Raw genomic sequence first — 21,365 nt, forward strand, 5'->3', positions numbered from 1 at the left:
TCCTTAATCCTCTACACTAATCTATCACACTCAATAGGAAAACTTGAAAGCCCAATTGCCACCCCATTCACTTCCCAGAACAAGGAGTTTCAAATTACTCTGAGATTTGGCAGATGACACATTTGACCCTGCTCTGAAAAAAAGTCTTAGGATTGCACAGAATGTTTCCCTGCTGTTGCCCAACTACCTGTAATACTCAGCTAAACTGCATCCAACCAAAGATGGTTATCATTTTTCGTAGAGATGCAATATTTTATTTTAAGGACATCCTTCTCAGCCAGATGGGCGGGTTATAAATAAATTATTATTATTATTATTATTATTATTATTATTATTATTATTATTATTATTCTCTGCAGCAGCTAATTCATTAATCTATTTAATATATTGATATACCACTCTTCATTATAAAAGTCTATGGTGATGTCCAAAATACATTAAAACAACAACATGTTTAAATAGTAAATGCAGCAATTTACAGTGGAATTAAAATCTAGGCATTAAAGTATCAACCAAAGTGAAACACATTTAAATTCCATTTAAAACATAGTTTCTTAACTTCCCAAGTGAAATCAAGGTATCCCAGTACTGCAAGCCTACAGTTGTATGAATGAGCTGCACATACGACTGCCATCCTCAAAGTCCCAGCACCTGATAACTGGACTATAGAATCTAGTTATTTTAATTCTTAACTCTTAAGAAGTCTTAACTATTCAAATGCTACTGGAGTCATCATCTGTCTAATGTAACACTTCATTGCTCATACAACTGTGAACACTCAGTTGTGCAATAAATCAGCTTATCTAAACAGTTTGTAAGATGCAAAAGCCAATGTCCACTTAATTAGTTATTTGCAAGGCTAAGTGCCAGTTGCAAATTACGTTGCTGAACGTATATAGCATTGCCAAAAAGGTTAATGCAGCCAGTGTCATAATATTTTAAAGATTTTAGCACACATTAGTTCATGTTTTCATTGTTTGCATGCCAAAAATTCCTCGCCCAAGTGGAAAGTGCTCTGCTCATGGGTACTTCAGAACAGGAGAGGAAACATTTAAAAGAGGATGGCATTCCTAGAAGAGGGTTTCCTGAAAACTTTCTATGCAAATTAGGGTAATCTGCATTGGAAAATTTTCAGCTTGCATCATAACATTTTCTGGCGCCATAAGAAGTGACCTAATTTAGCATGCTTTTTTTACTTGTATTTGCTAAACAAAGCTTTTAAAAAGCATCCCATGATGTTTTGTTTTGTCCCAATGGAAATATTTTTTTTGGGGGAAATAAAGCACACTTAATATGGTTTAAATGCCATGTTCTGTGGACATTTTTTATTGGATTTTTTATTTTAAAAATTAAAGAGAATAGGATGTACTCCCATCATAATGTTTAAATTTAAGGGGGAAATCCAGAAGGTACTGAAAAGAGCTGACACATTAATATTTTTTAGTGCCCGAAGAAGTGTGCTTGATTTGCTAATTCACACACTTGGTTGCTATAATCACCTGAAAAACATTAATTACAACTTTGAAACTGTCACGTTTGCCTAATATTGTACTTTTGGCATCCATTCAATGTTACTAATGAACTTCTGTTACCAGAATGAAAGAAGCAAATTATCAATGGGTGGGGGCTGGGGGAGAGAGAGAGACATTGCTGCTCCTGCACAAGAAATGGCTTTTGGGCAACACTCTATGCACGTAGTGTATCTGAATTAACCATTTCCTTATTATGAATGTGTTCCCCAAATGCCCTTTCCCTCTGTCTGTCTGAGCAGCTTTTCCCAACCCGTTGCCCAAAGAGTCCTGGTATCTATTATTTACCTCCCACAGAGCTACAGGTCCCAGCACCCTTAAGAGATTACAGTTCCCAGGATTATTTGCAGCAAATCATGTGCTTGTAACTCCATCAGAGAAGCTGCCAAAATCTGTGTGTCTGTTTTGGGCTGGATGACACCTCAGAGTCCCCTCCCAACCAAGTGATTCATGACTGTGTTTCTGTGAATGGATTTTCCTGTGAGTGTAAGTTTCTCAGCACTCTCTTTTCAGTTAAGGAGAATAGCTCACTTCCAGAAACTCCCAGAAACGATTTTAGAGAAGTGGGCATGTATTTTCTTCCCTCACCTTTCCTCTCCCCTAGTTGCAGATGAGGTCATCAAGCTGCAATGCATGCAGAAACAGCTCTTCAAGAGAAAGGAAGAGGGGTGCAGGTGTCTCCCCTAGGGGGACAGCAGTATCCTGGAAAATGAAGGAAACCAGAAAGCAAGGGAGAAGTGCTACAGCCACCGTCTCTACAAAGGGATGAATGGGGAACAAATACAACTCGATTTTTGAAAGATAGGGTATTTGGAAACGGGTGGAAGTGATAATAAAGGCAGCATTATTTTTCCTAGAACGCCTTCCTTGTTCTCTTACAATGGCAATGGCGCCCACCTGAGAGGTGCTGGAACTCTGTGAACAAAAGGACGGTAATGGTTCCTAGAGGTTTACAAGAGAGGGAAGTCATCAGTGTTGTATGTAAGAACTAATGAAGTGCAGCAAAGGGCTCGCAGAAGTTCAATTCAGTGCTTTTAAAAAACTACTATCATGCTGCGCTGGGGCATATGAAATAATGAGAAAGTACTGCACCAGCGAGCATAAGAAAAGTTTATTTCTTATGCAACTAAGTTAACTGCACACACATCTAGGATAGCTGAAGAGGACTCCGGGTCAGAAGGTTGGAACCAGGCCAGTCTTGAGACGCAGGACATCTAATATTAGAAATGAGGTACTGGGTAGAGGGAGAATCTGGAACAAGTTGTGAGAAAGTCACGACCATATGATTAAAAAACACACACACAACTAGATGGCAGTACAGAAGCCAGCCAGACAAAATCTTTTATCTGAGCTGAACAAAGTCAGATGGAAGGAGAGCTGAGGCAAAAGGGAGAACCTACTAAGAAACTGAGTGGTGTTTGTGTCCATTTTCGAGGAGGGCAATTTTGCAGGCTGAGAGGCCGTATGCTGGCATGGAAAGACATTGATGAGGATAGAAGCAGGGCAATGAAATCCTACAAGGGGCAGCAGGAAGTATGAGGCTTCTGTCTTATACAGTGGTACCTCGGGTTACATACGCTTCAGGTTACAGACTCCGCTAACCCAGAAACAGTACCTCGGGTTAAGAACTTTGCTTCAGGATGAGAACAGAAATCGTGTTCCGGCAGCGCAGCAGCAGCGGGAGGCCCCATTACCTAAAGTGGCACTTCAGGTTAAGAACGGACCTCTGGAACAAATCCACCACTGCACGATTTCTGTTCTCATCCTGAAGCAAAGTTCTTAACCCGAGGTACTATTTCTGGGTTAGCAGAGTCTGTAACCTGAAGCGTATGTAACCCGAAGAGTATGTAACCTGTGGTACCACTGTATTTAAGCATATGAAGGAAAACCACCAAAGATAGCAAAATAGGGTGCTGTGAAGTCTGCTTCATATATTGCATTTCAGTGGGCTACGAATTGCAGTTTTAGCAGGTCTGAATGCAGGATTTTTGTTGGGGGGGGCAGGCCTTTTGTTTGGGGCTGCAGGGCAGAACCTCAGTTTGCTATGTATTTTATTGATTTTTTAGGGGGGCAGCTGCCCCTCCCTATGGCTACACTCATCTTAATGCACAGTACTAAAACTGGGGCAAGTGTTATCTGTTTCACAAGACTTCCCAGAATCTTGTTTCATAGAGTATTGCCACATCCAAGGATGGCCCAGGGCATTTTAGAAAACAAGCAGGAAAGCATGGCACTCTGCAACATTTCATTGCACAGGTCCAAACCTATAATGCATTGCTTATTATTATTATTATTCCTACCACCAACACGGCACCTTGAGCTCCTTGCAGGAAAGGCGGGACGCTGCTAGAGAGATAGGTAAATGAAAATGAAATTAAAAATATGCACGCATTAACCCGCCCCCCTGATTTTGGAGAGGGGCCACACAGGTGCCTCCCTTTCAAGCCTGGCAAACACGAACTCCCCTCTGAGAGGGGCGGGAAAGGCGCGCGAAATTTCGGAGAGGCGGCGGCGGCGCGGCCTGCCTGCCTGCCTGCCCCGGTGTCGGCTTCCCCACAGCCTGGAGAGGGCGGGCGGGCGGCTGAGGAGAAGCGAGGCGAGGCTCCGGCGCGAGGCCTCCGCCGGGCTTCCTGCTACGACGGGGCGGGGATTTCCTGAGGAGTTTCGCGGCGCCTCGCTTCCCTTTCGCTTTTTGCACGCAAAGTCCGAGGGGGGAAAAGAAGTCTTTCTGAGGGGACGGGCTTCTTCCACCGGCACCTTCGCTTCCCGAGCATGGCGGGGTCGCTGCCGCCGGCCGCCCCTCTGCCCATCCACCGCCTCGAGGAGCCGCTGCTGAGGAGGCTGAGCGGCTCTCTGGACCGGGCGGCTCCGGGCAGAGGCTGGAGGGACTTGGCGCAGCTGGCCGGCAGCCACCGCGGCGTGAAGCTGAGGTGAGGCGAGGTGTAAGGGGTGCGGGGACCTCGCTGGTGCCTCAGGCCGTCGAGGGAAAGGCAGGCCTCTCTCTCTCTTTTTGCGAGGCTTTCGGGCGCCACAGGAGTCTTCGTCGACTGGCCTGAAACCCGTCTGTGGGCGCCTTGCGTTGATGAGGAGGAGGAGGAGGAGGAAGACGCTCCCCCATTGATGCTGGATGAGGAGACTCGGGGCAGGGCGAGAAAAATGCTTCTTCGCACACAGTTTAAGCAGTGGAACTCGCTGCCACATGACGGCCGCCCGCTTGCATAGCTTTTAAGAGCGGGGTAGAGAAGGCTAAGCCATATGAAAGAATCTTTCATATGTGGTGGACCAGTAAGAGGGTAAAAGAGTATTGGGAAATACAGTACTGTAATTTACAATGAATTCTTTTTGGGGTGGGGGTGGGGGGATGTTTAAAAGCACTTTCCTAAAAAACAAAACAAAAAAACAGAGTCCTTTTTGTTGAGGATAATTCAGATGGAAACTTCCAGGTGTCAAAAAAGGTTATTTATGTACGCCACTACTGCGGCTCGTGTTTCATTAGCCCCAGAATGGGAAAAGGAGCGAGGTCCCAACCAAAGAAGAATTGCAACTTAAACTGATGGAATATGCGCAGCTTGCTGACCTAACATATAGAATAAGAGAACAAGAAGAACATGCGTTTAAAGAATATTGGAAAATGTTTATTAAGTATGGGGGGCATTGTGTACACTTGAAAACGTCAGCAGCAATAAGATAAATTCAACAGTGTAAATAAGTTTTGATGGATGTAATAATGGAATTCTGAATGGTTTAGTTTATGTAAAACATGCAGGGATTTATGTTATGCAAAATGAACCATGGAAAGAGAAGAAGGGAAGTCATTGATATTTTAAGATTGTTTAAATGAAAATTCTAAACTGTAAAACAGAAAATTTAATAAAAATTATATATATATATATATATATATATGAAGGCTAAACTAAAACTAAAAAGTGCCTGCACATTTGCAAAGCTAAGCAGGGTCCGGTGCTCAAAAGGATATGTTTGCATGATGCTCTTGACATGACTGTTTTGCTCATAGCTGAGTTAATGGGGGGGGGAGGGGGGAGAACCGCCTTCCCCTAATCAAAATCAATACAGATCTGAGGTTCTGCCCTCAAAAGCCTCCACGCCCCACAAAAATGCTGGCTACACCCATGACTGAGTTCACTTCTATATCCTGCATCGTGGACCCCCCCATAGTGTTGTTGGGTGGTCTTCTTTACAGCCACAGCAGGCACTGTAATTCTACCAAATGCACACTTCTGCATTGACTCCTGAGACAGACGGATGCCAACCCAACAAAAATAATAGATTGGCTTTCAAGAGGTGGGACCAGGAGGAAGATCAGTCTCCCCCAAAGTTATCTCAAACCTCTTCACTGTTTCTAAGGCCCGAAAGAAGTGATAATGGGGTTTGGGGTTTCCTGGAAGGATTTACACCACGGTATGTGTTTCGCAATGGAAGACATGTCCCTTTTAGGAATGCATGCTTTCATAAAATGAATGGGCAACATAATAAATGGACAAAGCACAAATCAAATTAGGCAACTGGAAGGGGTGTAACAGTGGCCAAATCTAAAATCAAAGTTGTAATTATTTTTTTTGGGGGGTGTGGCAGCTATATATTTATCTGCCCAGCTCTTCAGGCATGTTAAAATTGGTATATTAATAATTTTCAGTACCTGTGGGAAAATGATTGCTTGTACATGAGAGCATGAGCAAAGTTCTTATTGTTGCAGGGTGATTTCATAGCTAGAAGCATCCTTGGAGCATGAACAGCGCGTGAACAGCTCGTGCTGTCCTATATGATTGGCTAACGTAGCATGGCCTGATGCTAGTGCGAAGGTCCTTATCTTCTGGCTTAGAACAAATTGCTTGCTTGTATTTTGTATCTTTCTGATTTCACACAATAAAAGCTGTGCTGCATTAGCCCTATGAGCAGCCATATTTCGGAACCTATCATGGTGTGAGACTGATTTTTCTTTGGATGCCGAGCTGCAACTCGACAATTGGTGCCCCGTGTGACTGCCTTCGGACTTCACGTTGTTTTTCATTATTCAGCACTCACCAACACGTCGTTCATCCACGTAGTGGATCCCTGGTGAGTGCTCCCGTGTGATTTCTTTTGGATTTCATGCTGTTAAACAACGTTCAGCCTCACCTCGCCTGGCAAGGGCTGCAGACGCGTCGTTCATCCACGTAGTGGATCCCTGGTGAGAGCTCCCGTGTGAATGTGATTCTGGACTACGTTACGGACTTATCAGCACTTACTTCCGCCCGGACAGGGCAAAAAGGCGCCTCCCTCATCCTCCTAAGGATCCCTCCGGTAAGTGCTCCCTGCTCTTTTTGCAACTCTTGCAATCATGGGAAAGTCTCTCTCTGCACCACAGAAAAAATTTTTTAAAGACCTTAAATTCCTTTTGGCCAGTAACAACCTTGCTGTTCGGAAAGCTGACCTTAAGTCCCTTATAAAAGCCCTGGACACTCACTGCCCCTGGTTCCCCCAGGACGGAAATTGGGAGTTAGACGATTGGAAAAAAATTGGACGCTTCTTTCAAAATCATCCTCAGATTGATGTCAAGGTTTTGCATGCCTGGAGTAACGTCTACAAAGCTATGTCGTGTTTAACTCCTTCAAACATTCTTCTGGCTGCTGCAACAGCTTCTTCGCCCGCCCTCCCCGCTCCCGCTTTGCCTGCCTCAAACCTACCTCCTAAACCGCCGGACATTTTCCCTTCGGCTCCTCCTGTCACTCCCCTGCATTCTCCAAATTCTGCAGCACTCCCAGCTCTCCCACCTCCTCCGCCCAAGGCATTTGGCACCGCTCCTACAATTCCTCTTCAAAGATCTCTCTGTGCCACCGCTCCGTTGCTGCCTTTTGATTCTGATACTCCAAATCTCTTTCCTGTGATTGCTCCTGCACCCTCAGCCCCCGTCATGCTGAGCCAAACCGATGTTCTCGATGGGCTGACGGGAGGAGGAAATTTTCTTCCTATTGCCCAACAGTTGGTCCTTGATCCTATGTATTGGGCAGCCACCACAGCCTCAGCTCAGGAGGCTTTGGCCTCTGTCCCTGATGACAAGAATGAGCGCAATAGCCGATTGGGGAGCGTCAGACAGGGCCCTACAAAGCTCTATGGACAATTTGTTGATCGCTTGTATAATACCTTCAAGTGGCAAGTTCAGGACCTGGCAGCACAAGAACCGATTGTACGCCAGCTTGTGTTTGATAATTCAAATGAGCACTGTACGCAAGAGCTGCGCCTTCTAATGGCAACATCAAATATAGCCATTGCTGATATGCTTAAAGCCTGCCAGTCAGTGGGCACTGCTAGCCACAGCCTGCTAGCCACGGCCTTGTCCTCCACCGTGTCCCAAATTCCTGCAAAGGCTACAACCTGTTGGATTGACAGTGGCTAAGGAAAGAATCCAGCGGACTTTACGCATTACGTACCTGGGACACAAGCTGACACCATCTGCAGCCATTCCAGTTACGCCTCAACTACAGTTTCCTGATCATCTTAAACTGGTGGATTTACAACAAATCCTTGGACAGCTGAATTGGATAAAGAGTTATTTGGACCTGCCCACCTCTACTTTGTCTCCACTATTTTCTGCCCTTAAAGGACATAAGGATCCAGCGGACAAGATCACAATCACCTTTGCAATGGAAGAGGCTCTTCCACAGCTGTTCCAGTGTTTCCTGGCACGCTGAAAGGCCATCTTCACCCCTACTGCATTGGCCCCCCTTTTCCCTGGGAAGCCACTTCAACCACCAAACATCATTACAGTTTTGCTGCCTCCTAATAGCAACCATCCCATCTGTGTCATCACGTTTCGTTGGGCTTGGACTTTTGACTCAGCAGTACAAGGAGCAATACATCAGACTTATTTACAGCAAATGGGCTCCTGTATCTGCAGAAATGGTTGTGTGACTTCTTCTGGATTGTGGTTTTTACATGCCAATAATTGAGCCACGAAATATCACACAGGTTGCTCAGAAACAGCCATTGGACTAATTTACCATTCTCATCCTTATTGACATCACTTGGATTTTACCCCCCAGATATTTTTTTTCTTTCTCCTCCCTCAGGAGTCCTGCCCTATGATGTGTTTCCCTGAGCATGTACAGAGGGCTGTCTTGGCACTATTGTGGACTCTTGGCAAGGGAGGGGGTGAGGGAATTTCAGTGTGTTCCAGTTTGTTTCATTTTTGTGCTTTGGCATGGTTCCCGGACAGAAAGTTGCAATATGGTTCTTTAGCAAGGCCTGTGGAGACAATGGGCTCTGTTTTCGACCTTGTTGCAATCTTTCAGTTACAGCAAGCGGAATATGCTTGGCTAGTGCCTTTTAGCTGCTGAGAAAAATGATTTTAAAAAGCTTCTCAAAGCTTTGAACCTTTTTTTTGGTGGTGGTATTCTAGCATTCCTATAAATGCTTTATATAAGATTAGCAATAATATGAAGGACAATCGCATAAGTTTACCTCCTGTATTTCTATTGCTTGTAGAATTAGCTCCTTATTGTTTTCATTTTAATCACAATAGCAAAATTTTTTTAGGTCATTATCCATATTGTAATTGGACATATGAATACATTAATGGATCTTCTTGTTTTCTTAATGTTACAACCATGAGTGGCAGACCAAAGGTTTTAATTAATAATGTCACAACTTACATGACCTATGAACAACAAGCTGCGTGTAGAGACTTTTATGTTTGGTTCGACTGGATGAGAAAGAGCAGCAGAACTACATGTTTGCTTCAATCTGATTTATGGTTATTTTGTGGCACACGTGCCTACAAAGAAATCCCCTCTGCCTTTTCTGGTACCTGCACGTTAGGTATAGTAGTACCCTTGATATATAAAATAGATAAGCTCCCAGCGGTCCGTTTGCGTAACAGAAGGGAAGTACAATCACCTATTTCTCAATATACAGGGACAGCCATCTCTAGGTCCCTTCTGCCTTCTTTAGGTGCAGCCATGAACTACCGTGATTTGCATAAATTGGCAAACTGGACAGAAAATTTGTTTAATTCCACCATTTTGGCTTTAAAAATGATTAACAAAGAAATGTCAGAAATAAGAAATGTAGTTCTTCAACATCATTATGCTTTAGATGTGATCCTTGCTTCTAAAGGTGGAATTTGTGCCTTAATTCATTCTCATTGCTGTATGTATATAACTGATCAATCGACCAATATCTCTGCTACTATTGATTATATGGAACAAATGATAGCCCATAATCCTTTGAATCCACCTGAAGGTTTTGATCCATGGGATTGCTTATTTTCTTGGTTGCTGTCAGGGGTTCAGGAGCAGAGACGCAGAGAAGGGAGGAAACAGAGAGCGAGGGGGAGGAATACGAAGGAGGGATGAGTGGGGATGACGACCCGAGATCCCCGAGCCTGTCCAGTGAGTCCGGGGATTCCCAGAAGGGAGCGCCAGCGGTCAGAGCAAGGGGGGAGAGCAGGGGGAAACCCCAGGAAGAAGGACCCAGAGACGTTAAGGAGAGGCGCAGGAGGTGGAGCAAGGCTAGGGTATTAAGCTGGTGTGCTAGAGGCGGAAACTCAGACGGATCTTCGCCGGCCTGACATAGAAGACGTAGGGCTGCACATTGCAGTTTGAAAATGGAACCTGTATAACGTGAACGCTGGTAGCGTGGTCCTATGTGAGCTGGGACTGGGTAGCAGCCCTGACAGTTGCCTAATGGATTATGGTTAAGAAAAATATTGTTGATTGTAATTGCATGTATTGCTGGCTTCATTATGGTGTGTTGTTGCATTCAATGCATACCCTCTTTGATTTCCCAATGCACTGCATGGTGGTACCGACCACGGCCCACCACAGGGGTTACAAGAGGAATTTATGTTGCAAAGTGTAGACGCTTAGGCAATGAAGTGTACGATTTGGAATGATGGTCCCTCTTTTCCTCTAATAATATAAACAAGAAAAGGGGACATGTGGGAAAATGATTGCTTGTACATGAGAGCATGAGCAAAGTTCTTATTGTTGCAGGGTGATTTCATAGCTAGAAGCATCCTTGGAGCATGAACAGCGCGTGAACAGCTCGTGCTGTCCTATATGATTGGCTAACGTAGCATGGCCTGATGCTAGTGCGAAGGTCCTTATCTTCTGGCTTAGAACAAATTGCTTGCTTGTATTTTGTATCTTTCTGATTTCACACAATAAAAGCTGTGCTGCATTAGCCCTATGAGCAGCCATATTTCGGAACCTATCATGGTGTGAGACTGATTTTTCTTTGGATGCCGAGCTGCAACTCGACAAGTACCTTTCCCCCTTTAATATTTAAATAGCACAAGAGAAGTGTGTGCTATTGAGCTGTCATGTCTTAACTTATTTCAAAGTACAGTATTCCAATAAAAATAATTTTCAGGTGGATCTTGGAAAAGCAGACCGTAAAAGTAGAATAGAAAACTTCAATGAAAAGCAAGGGGGGAAAGACCTGACAGTGCAGGTAAAACATAGCCATAGCAGCTATCCTTTAGGCTTCCTTTAATGGGTAGTTGAATCAAGGTAGCATTTAAAGGATAACATATTGGACTCTGTGTTTCTTCCCAAAGGAACCCATCATGATAAAAAATATAATCAGCTAAACACAATTATTACATTTCATAGAATCATAGGATTGCAGAGTCAGAAGGGACCCAAGAGTCATTCAATCCAACCCCCTGCAATGCAGTGTATTTATTTCAACAATTTCATAGAATCATAGAGTTGGAAGGGACTCTGAGGATCATCCAGCCCAGTGTTTCCCAAAGTGGATGATACCCCCCCCTGGAGCGCACTGGGACGATCTGGGGGGCGGGGGCGGGCGGTAGTAGCCTCTGGATGGCAGGTTTCCCACTTCACTTTGTTCTGTTGTCCAAGATAGCCAAATTGTGAGCAACAGTATTCTGATACTGGGATTCATAACATTGCATGAATCCTTCATCAAAGTAAATATACACTCTTTAGAAATGAGGCTAATGATAAGCTGGAATATTATAGACAAAAGAGTTAAGTAAATATGGGGCTTAAAACATCACTGTAAATACAGAGTCATATTCTTGTTAAAAGGAACCGAGAAGTTGTATTGAGGAAGTGTTTGATATAAATAGCTGGGCAGTCTACATTCACATATTTCACTCTAGCACCAGAACTCGTTTTTGAGGCATGTTCCAGGGGAGAAAGGTTTTTAGTCCCATAATTAGTCATAGTCATATCATAGTGGGACGTGGGTGGCGCTGTGGTCTGAACCACTGAGCCTCTTGGGTCTGAATCCCTGTGGCGAGGTGAGCTCCCATTGCTCTGCAAGATGAGCACTGCAACCCCATAGTCGCCTTTAACTGGACATAACTGTCCCGGGGTCCTTTACCTTTTTACCTTTCATAATTATATAAATATAAAAATATTTTCTTTTTTATATTTTATGATTCTTTGCAGTTCCCTGGAACTGGAACAGTGTTCTCTCCAAGTACTGGAGCCTGAAGGAAGTCCCAGCTGGAGTCTTCTTCAACTAATGGGAGAGAGAGGTTGCACTGTGTTGGAGCTGACAGAATTGCTGCAGGCCTTGGAACACACTGAGGCACTTCAGTGCCTCAACCCCCCAAGTGAGTTTATGGTTCTGCTAAATCTGAGTTATGTGTTTTGTTGAAAATTTGGAAAGTGGCTTGGCTCTGCTGGTTCAGAACTTGGAAGGCTTCCAAAATATTGGAGGCTAAAATCATAACTGGGAGGGAAGGAAGGGAAAATGGTCAGCTTTCTCCTCTCATTTCCAGTTGCCTGTCTTTTTTGGAGCTATCAAAGTCCCTTCAGCTTTCTTCACCTGTTGGGAGGGAGACTTTAAAGGTCTACATGTGCAGACTCAGAGTCAGGCTACTTTTATGCTAAGTGCAACATTTTCCAGACTGGTAGCCACTTTAGTCTCTTGCAGCAAGAACAAATACAGTGGTACCTTGGTTTATGAACTTAATCCATTCCGGAAGTCCGTTCTTAAACCGAAACCGTTCTTAAACCAAGGCGCGCTTTCCCTAATGAGGCTTCCCGCTGCCGGTGCCCTTCCACCATTTGGAATCCATTCTTAGACCGAGGTAAAATTCTCAAATCTGGACACTACTTCCTCTTTTGTGGAGTTCGTAAACCGAATCATTCATAAACAGGACTGTTCTTAAACCGAGGTACCACTGCACTGGCAAATATATTATGGAAGAAGCTTTTGTGGACCACAGTCCACCTCACTAGATTTAACATATGTAACCTGGCAATCCATGACCCAGTGTACTTAGGGTATGCTAAAGACAAAATATAAAGCAGACTTTCAGAAGCCAGGGTTCTGATGCAGTGAGCTGCCACACAGGCAAATAAGTATTTAGGATGGGGTGGAATGACAGCTATACGAGTCACATGAAAAGTAAAGGTAACAGTATTGGCCCATAAGAAAAATCCCATGCATATCAGGGCAATACGTTTGTCAGGCCAACCACAGTATCATGAAATAGTGTGCAGGCTTTTGAATTCTCCAGACCTCTTCATCATGCAAAACAAAAATGGTAAATAAGGCAGAGTGGGGGAGTTGGCTGCTGGTAAAGCCATGAGTCTGTGTCTTGAAAGAGTCTTAATACAGAATGTGGTAGGAAGTAGCATGCATGCAATTAGGCTCTTTTAGTTGGCACCATATCAGTGTAGCATCTTGCCTTAAGGTGTTGAGTTGGCTTTGTATGCAGTGACAGCAGTGTGTACTGGACCTCTGGTGTGAGAATCCATCACCTTTATTGGAGGTACTGTAGAAACCCCTTGTTTTAGTCCAAGGCTGGTGCAGGATGCATGATGGACAGAAGGACATGGAACATCTCTCATGTGAATTTTGGCTCCACAAAGCTGTCTTTCTCTCTCCCTCCCTTTTTAATAATATAATTAATTATAATTATAATTTATTGCTTAGGGCTTTAAGGCCCCTCAAACTATTGAGATGTTATTGCACCAACATTTTGGATTCATTTAAGGTTTCTGTATAATTTACCATTTAAACACCAAGTATCATAGAAAACACCTCCTTGTTGTAAAGTAACCAATGCTAGGCTTTCTAAATACAGTGGTACCTTGGGTTACATACGCTTCAGGTTACATACGCTTCAGGTTACAGACTCCACTAACCCAGAAATAGTGCTTCAGGTTAAGAACTTTGCTTCAGGATGAGAACAGAAATCGTGTTCCAGCGGCACGGCAGCAGCAGGAGGTCCCATTAGCTAAATTGGTGCTTCAGGTTAAGAACAGTTTCAGGTTAAGTACGGACCTCCAGAACGAATTAAGTACTTAACCCAAGGTACCACTGTATTACCAGTTGAGTCTTAAAACAAGTTAAACATTGTCACGTTATCAGAAACCAGACATTAAAATCCGTTATCAATAACCAAATAAGAAAGAGAAATAAATAAAAAGTGGGCGGGGCAAAATCGCTTCCTTTCTTCTGTTAGATCACATAAAGAAAAAATTGCAAAACGTTGCCATTCATAAAATTTCTTACTTTATATATTTCTTGTTTCAAATTAGTTGTTCTGTATGCGACTTCACATGCCTGTTTGGTATCATTTGTTTATATTTGGAAATAGAGTCAGATTAGAGGGGGGGAATGTGTCTGTGTATTTAGTAACACAAAAAATCAAATAGGATGTACAGATCAATCAAAGGCAAATAAAAATCAAAGGCAATCAAAGGCAAATAAAAAAATAACTGTGACTGTGAATGAGTGAAGTACAGAGATTGTTTACATCTTCATCTTCAATATTAAAAAGTAAATAAAACCGATGGGTCAGAATTTACATCTAAATGAAATCAGATCAAAAGCCATTTTAAAAGTAGAATTGGTTGGGGAAGAGGGCAGTCTGAAACATGAAGGCAGATGCCCCCTTCATAGCGATGCGTGAATCATGAATGGAATTTTATTTCACAACAGAATAAGATAGGTGTGCCATGCTGGTTGATTACTTTAGCTATGTCAGTTCAAGCTACTCTGTACATCTGTGTACATCTGTACTCTGTGTACATCTGTACAAAGGATGTGGTTGTTTATCAGCCACAGACCATGAAGGTGAATGTGGCTATAATGTTACCACTTTGCAGTAGTGCTGAATAAAAACAGGTACTCTCTGCTCCTTCTGAAAGTTCGCTAACAGCAATCCCATCAAAATTCCAGGCAAATGAGAAATATATTACTTGCATATGTTGACATTGTAACCTTGACTGTGTAGAGAACAAATTGAATTTAATGACCATCTGCCAATGCAATGTAGAGGTCAAAGTCTTCAGTGTTGTGATTTTATTCACCTTTATTGGCTTAAGGTCTTCGTTGGCGCTGTGGTCTAAACCACTGAGACTCTTGAGTGTGCCGATTGTAAGGTTGGCAGTTTGAATACCTGTGACGGGGTGAGTTCCCGATGCTCTGTCCCAGCTTCTGCCAACCTAGCAGTTCGAAAGTGAACCAGTGCAAGTAGATAAATAGGTACCGCTATGGCGGGAAGGTAAATGGCCTTTCCGTGCACTCTGGTTTCCGTCACAGTGTTCCATTGCGCCAGAAGTGGTTTAGTCATGCTTGCCACATGACCCGGAAAGCTGTCTGTGGACAAATGCTGGCTCTCTTGGCCTGAAGCAATATGAGTGCCACACCCCATAGTTACCTTTGACTGGACTTAGCCATCCAGGGGTCCTTTACCTTTTACCTTACCTAAAATATGGACAGTGTTCTCAGAATATTTTAATGGCATGCATAGAGATAAGAACCTAGTTAACTACCCTCTAGCCGTGATTCTTAAGTTCAAGCTAGCATGGCACGGCTCATATGACGTATGAATCCATAGTGAATGTTTAACTGCAGTTTACTGCAAACAAGCAACAAACATGCAGCTTTAAAGTCTGTGATTCTGGCCACATTAATAATAATAATAATAATAATAATAATAATAATAATAATAATAATAAATTTTATTTATATCCCGCCCTCCCCAGCCAAAGCCGGGCTCAGGGCGGCTAACAGCAATAAAACAGTACAAAAGTACAACACAACACAACACTCTAAATCATTCATTATAAAATTAATTCAAATCAAGCCACTGGCAACCATTGGGCCAGAGCTCCGCGAAGATTGCCGAGGGAGGGGGTCAGGCTGTGCCCTGGCCAAAGGCCTGGTGGAACAGCTCTGTCTTGCAGGCCCTGCGGAAAGATGTCAAGTCCCGCAGGGCCCTAGTCTCTTGTGACAGAGTGTTCCACCAGATCAGAGCCACGGCCGAAAAAGCCCTGGCTCTAGTTGAGGCCAGCCTAACCTCTCTGTGGCCTGGGACCTTCAAGATGTTTTTATTTGAAGACCGTAAGTTTCTCTGTGGGACATACCAGGAGAGGCGGTCCCGTAGGTACGAGGGTCCTAGGCCATATAGGGCTTTAAAGGTTAAAACCAGCACCTTAAACCTGATCCTGTACTCCACCGGGAGCCAGTGCAGCTGGTATAGCACCAGGTGAATGTGATCTCGCAGCGAAGACCCCGTAAGGAGTCTCGCTGCAGCATTCTGCACCCGCTGGAGTTTCTGGGTCAGTCTCAAGGGCAGCCCCACATAGAGCGAGTTACAATAATCCAGTCTGGAGGTGACTGTTGCGTGGATCACAGTGGCTAGGTCAGGGCGAGAGAGGTAAGGAGCCAACTGCTTAGCTTGGCTGAGATGAAAAAATGCCGCCTTTGTTATAGCTGCAATCTGCGCCTCCATGGAAAGGGAGGTGTCGAAGATTACACCCAAACTCTTAACGGACGGTGGTGGCACTAATTGCGCCCCAGCAAGAGATGGGAGTTGCCCCCCCAATCCCATATCGTCCCGTCCCAGCCACAGGACCTCTGTCTTTGAAGGATTTAGCTTCAACCGGCTCCCACGTAACCATCCAGCCACAGCTTCCAAACATCTGGTCAGTGTGTCTGGGGCCGAGTCAGGATGGCCATCCATCAACAGATAGAGTTGCGTGTCATCAGCATACTGATGGCAACCCAGCCCAAAACTTCGGACAAGCTGGGCGAGGGGGCGCATAAAGATGTTGAAAAGCATCGGGGAGAGTATCGCACCCTGAGGTACTCCACACACCAAGGAGTGGCGCGATGACAATTCCCCCCCAAGTGCCACCTCTGTCCCCGACCAGAGAGAAACGAGCGCAGCCATTGAAGGACTGTGCCCTGGATCCCCACGTCGGCAAGGCGGTGGTCCAGGAGTTCGTGATCGGCCATGTCGAAAGCTGCTGACAGATCTAGAAGAATCAGCAGCCCTGACCCGCCTCGATCCAGCTGTCTATGAAGATCATCTGTTAGGGCAACCAGAGCCGTCTCGGTTCCATGATCAGCGCGGAAGCCGGACTGGAATGGATCCAGAGCCAATGTTTCATCCAGAAACCCACCAAGCTGTTCAGCAACCGCTCTCTCAATCACCTTACCCAGGAACGGAAGATTCGAAACATGAGAGGCTTGGGCTTGCTTTGTCATCTGAACCCGGCCATGTGGTTTGTTTCTCTCTAGAGAGAGTCCCAAGTCAAGGTTTGTTCTTGATTTGCCACCCATGGTTTGCTTGGGAGTACCAAACCTCCAGCTTGGGTTCGGTTGACACAATGATTTCAAAAGCCACTGAGATGTCAAACAAAAGAAGTAACAGGACTTTATTCTCAAATTGTCTTGCAAACAATTCACAATTAGGTTAATAATAAAACATCAAGTGTAAATTGTTTAATCTTCCGTATTAAACATGGCTTGTCTTTTTTTTTTTTTTACAGGTATAATGATATTTGTAGAACCAGAATCTCAGGCTGTTCTATCTGGCCAGACAGTGAAGCTAAGCTGCTGGGCAGCTGGTTATCCACTTCTTCATTATCAGTGGTTCAAAGAAAGCAAAGCGGTAAATCAACTTACGAGGAAGCTCTGGGAATAATGGGAGTGTTGATAAGTAAACTGTGAAGCAAAATGGTCATTATTCTTAGCTGGTAAATAAAACTGCCAGTATCATAATGCCATTCTGCAAACCAATGGTGAGACCATACTTGGAATGTTGTGTACAGTTCTGGTTGCTTCACCTTTAAAAGGATATTGTAGATCTAGAAAGGATTCAGAAAAGGGCACCCAAAATGGCCAGGGAATTAGAGCAACTCGCCTATAAACATTTGGCCTTTTTCTTTTTGAAAAAGCGAGGTTTATTCAAGTAGAAATTGGAAATACTAGTACTCATGGCCATCCAAAGAGGCTGAATATTGGAAGATCTAGGATAGCCAAAATAAAATAATTAATTGCACAGTGCATAATCAAAACTATGGCATTTCCTGAACAGAATGGAATTCCCTCCCACAGGCTATCAACTTGTAAGGCTTGAAATTCTTGATGAATTCTTTGAGGATAAGACTTTTTTAAAGCTATGATTGCTATATTCTGCCTCTGCTGGCTTGCTTCTGAATGCCAGTTGCTGGAATAACGTGGGGAGAGTGCTGTGGTATTCAGGTCCCGCTACCTATAGAGATCTGGTTGGCCACTCGGTTAACATAATGTTGGACTACATGGACCTTTGGCCTGATCCAGCATAGCTCCTTTAATGTTCATATGTTAAGTTCAAACTATAATCATCTTTGATTATAGTTCTTGTATGAAAAAACATGTACTACTGTATTGTGCTTTATCCTCCATTGTTGCAATTTGTGTTTTTGTTTTTTTATTTCAGGTCCCACGTGGCAATACCCAAGAACTGGTGCTCAACCAAGTAAGTGCAGAGGATTCTGGTTTTTACATATGCCGAGTAAACAGTGACTATACTTACCAGTTCAGCCAGTGGGCACAGCTCGATGTCTGCGAAATCCAAGGAGCTTGCCATGGTGAGTTAAGAAACGTATGTCGTACAATAAATGCATTCTGCTGCGACGATGATGCTTTTGGGTCTTTGCGGCCAGTGGGTTATGGCTGCTTACATGTTACTTTTTTTCTTCTCTTGGTAATGATTGTGAAGAATGTCTCAGAACCGGCGTAGAGCCACTGATGATGAAATTTTCCTCCTGCTCTATAGTTCCTGCTTCCAGAAAGTACAGGTGCTCCTGTCCGTTGTTCTCCATGCCTCCATCTTGAGAACAGGATTGTTCCCCCCTCTTTTTTCTGCTTTGTTTCAACTTGCAGTCACTTCCTGTAAGTAGTAGAATCAAATGGAAATGCTTTTCCTGAGGCTTACCATTTCACCTAGAAGGTGCAGAGGGTTAATGTTTCCCCTCGGATAAATGCCACACATAATGAAAAGTCGCTTGTCACGAGTGTGGCCTTTGCGTGACATCTTAGCTTTCTTTGTGGTGGGAGGTTTTTCCCCATTAGGGAAGCATTCAGACTTGCCACCACCTGCAGCCTGAGTTAATTCAGTCTATAAAAAGCATAGCCATTTGATTCCACTGGCTGCATAAAAGGGCCCCGAGTTACAATTAAAGTATATGTTCAGATCCCTTCCTACCCTTCAGTCTCTTTTGGTCTTCCCTAATATAGGGCTTATTCAGCTGCTCAGTCAATGCAAGTCTCAAAGTCATTTTTGTGATATTTTGTGATAATCTCTGTGTGATTTATTGTTCTTCCCGCCCCAGTCAGCCTCTGCTTGAGCAGGCAAATAGAGCACATACAAATAGGACCATAGCTCAATAGTTGGGACAACCCAGCCAGATGGGTTGGGTATAAAATTATTATTAGTGGTAGAGCACTTGCTTTGAATGCAGAAGGTCCCAGATTTGATTTTTTGCATCTCCAGGTAGGGCTGAAGATGAGTCAATAGTATGATACCATGATCTTCATGGAATGGTTGTGAGGCATTGTGAGGAGATAGTTCACCTCTGTCAAAAAAAATGTATTCAGTACAGATTTGTTCTCCCAAACTGAGAGGGGGAATGTGCAGGTTCAACCCCCTCCCCCCCAAATCCCCACAGCCCTGAAAAACTACAAGTGAAACATTCACAAAATGATGGTTTATTGTGGAAAGGGGTACTTTTTACTACGTCTGCCACTAAGTTATGGACTGAGTGAGTATTTTTGCACTCAATAAAAACAGGACATTTAAAGCATCTATAGTGGAGTAGATAGAGTTGTTACAGTCAGCATTCAGTAGATGAATTTGACAATTGCAGTAGCCGAGGGAAATAATGGCATTTCCCCTCAACAGAACATAGCCCACTGAGTGCAGGGGAAATGTGATACCTTGCAACAGAAGTACAAACTCGAGGGAGGGTGTCTAGACTTTGCACACTGTGTTATTTGTTATTCTCATATGCTACCTTTTCTTTAAGAAGCTCAAGATGATGGTGTATTTGCTTCACAGCCTATGAGATAAGATGGAGAGGGAGGGAGAGAGAGAGAGAGTTGCCTCAGACTACATAGTGAATTCTATAGCCGAGTGGGGATTTGAGGCGGAATTTTCCATTTCCAAATGTTACAGACCTAGACACTGTGGGTGGTATCCAGCTAAGTTTTAATCAAATTAGACCCACTAAGATTAATGGACATAGCTTAGTCATGTTCATTAATTTTAGTGGGTCTACTCTGAGTAAAGCATAGGTGTACCACAAGGAAAACTAAGAGTATATTTATTGCTCCAAAAACTGATTGTCTAGAGAGGTCCTGAGAATCATGTTCTGTGACCTTGTTTAAAATTGCTTGAATCATCCACAGCCGTAATGAGCATTTTCTTCTGCCAGGTTCCCTTTTTCCACAGACACCAGACTACACTTCTGGTTTCAGAAGGTTAAGTTACTTCCCAGTTCATAGTACACTACCCTGGAAAAGTTATGATTAATTATGCCAAACTGTTCCGTAATTCATGAAATTTTGATGGCGTTCCCGGCATCCAAAGGTCAATGTGCCACCTTGAAACTGCACAGAGAAAAATCTATTATAAAGCAGTACATAACTGTATTTTTTGCAGAAAACTGCAGTATTTTGTGTGTAACATTATACCAGGGAAGTATGCATATGAGGAACACAGTGCAATTCCAAGGGAGCAGGCCATGACCCTGGAATGAGCCGTCCTACCCCAGCTGTTTATATTATTGTCATCACTCTCCTAGCACTATGGTTTGTGCAAGAAATGCTCTTCAGTCTTTTCTGACTACCTGATCTTAAAAGAGGATTTCGTATTATTGTCAAACTGTTCTGACGTTACACTGATTTTTGCATTTATGCATGTTCAAATGATCTACAGTTAAGAAAAAATGGGAGTGCTATAAGACTCCCCCAGGAGGAGAGTTCAGATGCTATACGTTTCTCTCTTTGATTAAAAAAAATTAAATTTACAATCTTTATAGACCATTTCTATTAACATTAGATGTCCTTCTGATAATTTAAATAGCTACATTTCCAGGGGCTTGTTTGAATTGAAAAGAAGGTCTTGATGTCATATGGCGCTTAATTTGTTCGGCTTTCTTAATTTTTATTATTATTAATTGAATTTATAGCTGAAGGAGCCCATAGAGACCAAAAGATTTGCAGTCAAAACATTTCCGTTACTTAGGAGGTCAGAGCATGGCAATTCCTCAATCCTCCATTTAATTCTTTCTCCTGCCCCTATTCTGTGTTCAACATTTGTGTCAAGGCATGATTAGCTGTTAAGTAATGCCACACTGATTAATTGGTAACAGTAGAAGATTGGGAAAGAAGCATGTGTGCATACGGTTAAAAACACTTAAGAGATACGGAAATATTGTTCATGTTATTTGTGAAAATCGGTTTAGTTGTGTGATGGATGAACTGACGTGGTAGTAGTGAATAAGAGAATGATCAGCAGGAATGCCTCTGGGAAAGAACAAATAATTCCTTGGCTGGAACCCAGTTACCTGGCTG

General features: G+C 43.4%; 1 protein-coding gene across 2 annotated transcripts in view; it reads left to right on the forward strand.

Moving 5' to 3' along the window:
* Positions 1-3,810: 3,810 nt before the first annotated feature.
* Positions 3,811-21,365, forward strand: part of MALT1 (MALT1 paracaspase) — a 45,249-nt gene continuing 27,694 nt past the window's right edge. Inside the window, exons 1-4 of one of the 2 annotated variants that reach the window (XM_082241895.1) lie at positions 3,811-3,887; positions 11,948-12,114; positions 17,297-17,418; positions 18,229-18,379. In XM_082241895.1, coding sequence (XP_082098021.1) covers positions 12,024-12,114; positions 17,297-17,418; positions 18,229-18,379 — 364 coding nt within the window. In that variant the 5' untranslated portion in view covers positions 3,811-3,887; positions 11,948-12,023. Of the gene's footprint in view, positions 3,888-4,290; positions 4,460-11,947; positions 12,115-17,296; positions 17,419-18,228; positions 18,380-21,365 lie in introns of those variants that run through there. The other variant, XM_082241894.1, reaches the window with a different exon arrangement.

This window comes from Podarcis vaucheri (genome assembly GCF_965113315.1).
Source record: "Podarcis vaucheri genome assembly, chromosome: 11".
Taxonomy (NCBI): domain Eukaryota; kingdom Metazoa; phylum Chordata; class Lepidosauria; order Squamata; family Lacertidae; genus Podarcis; species Podarcis vaucheri.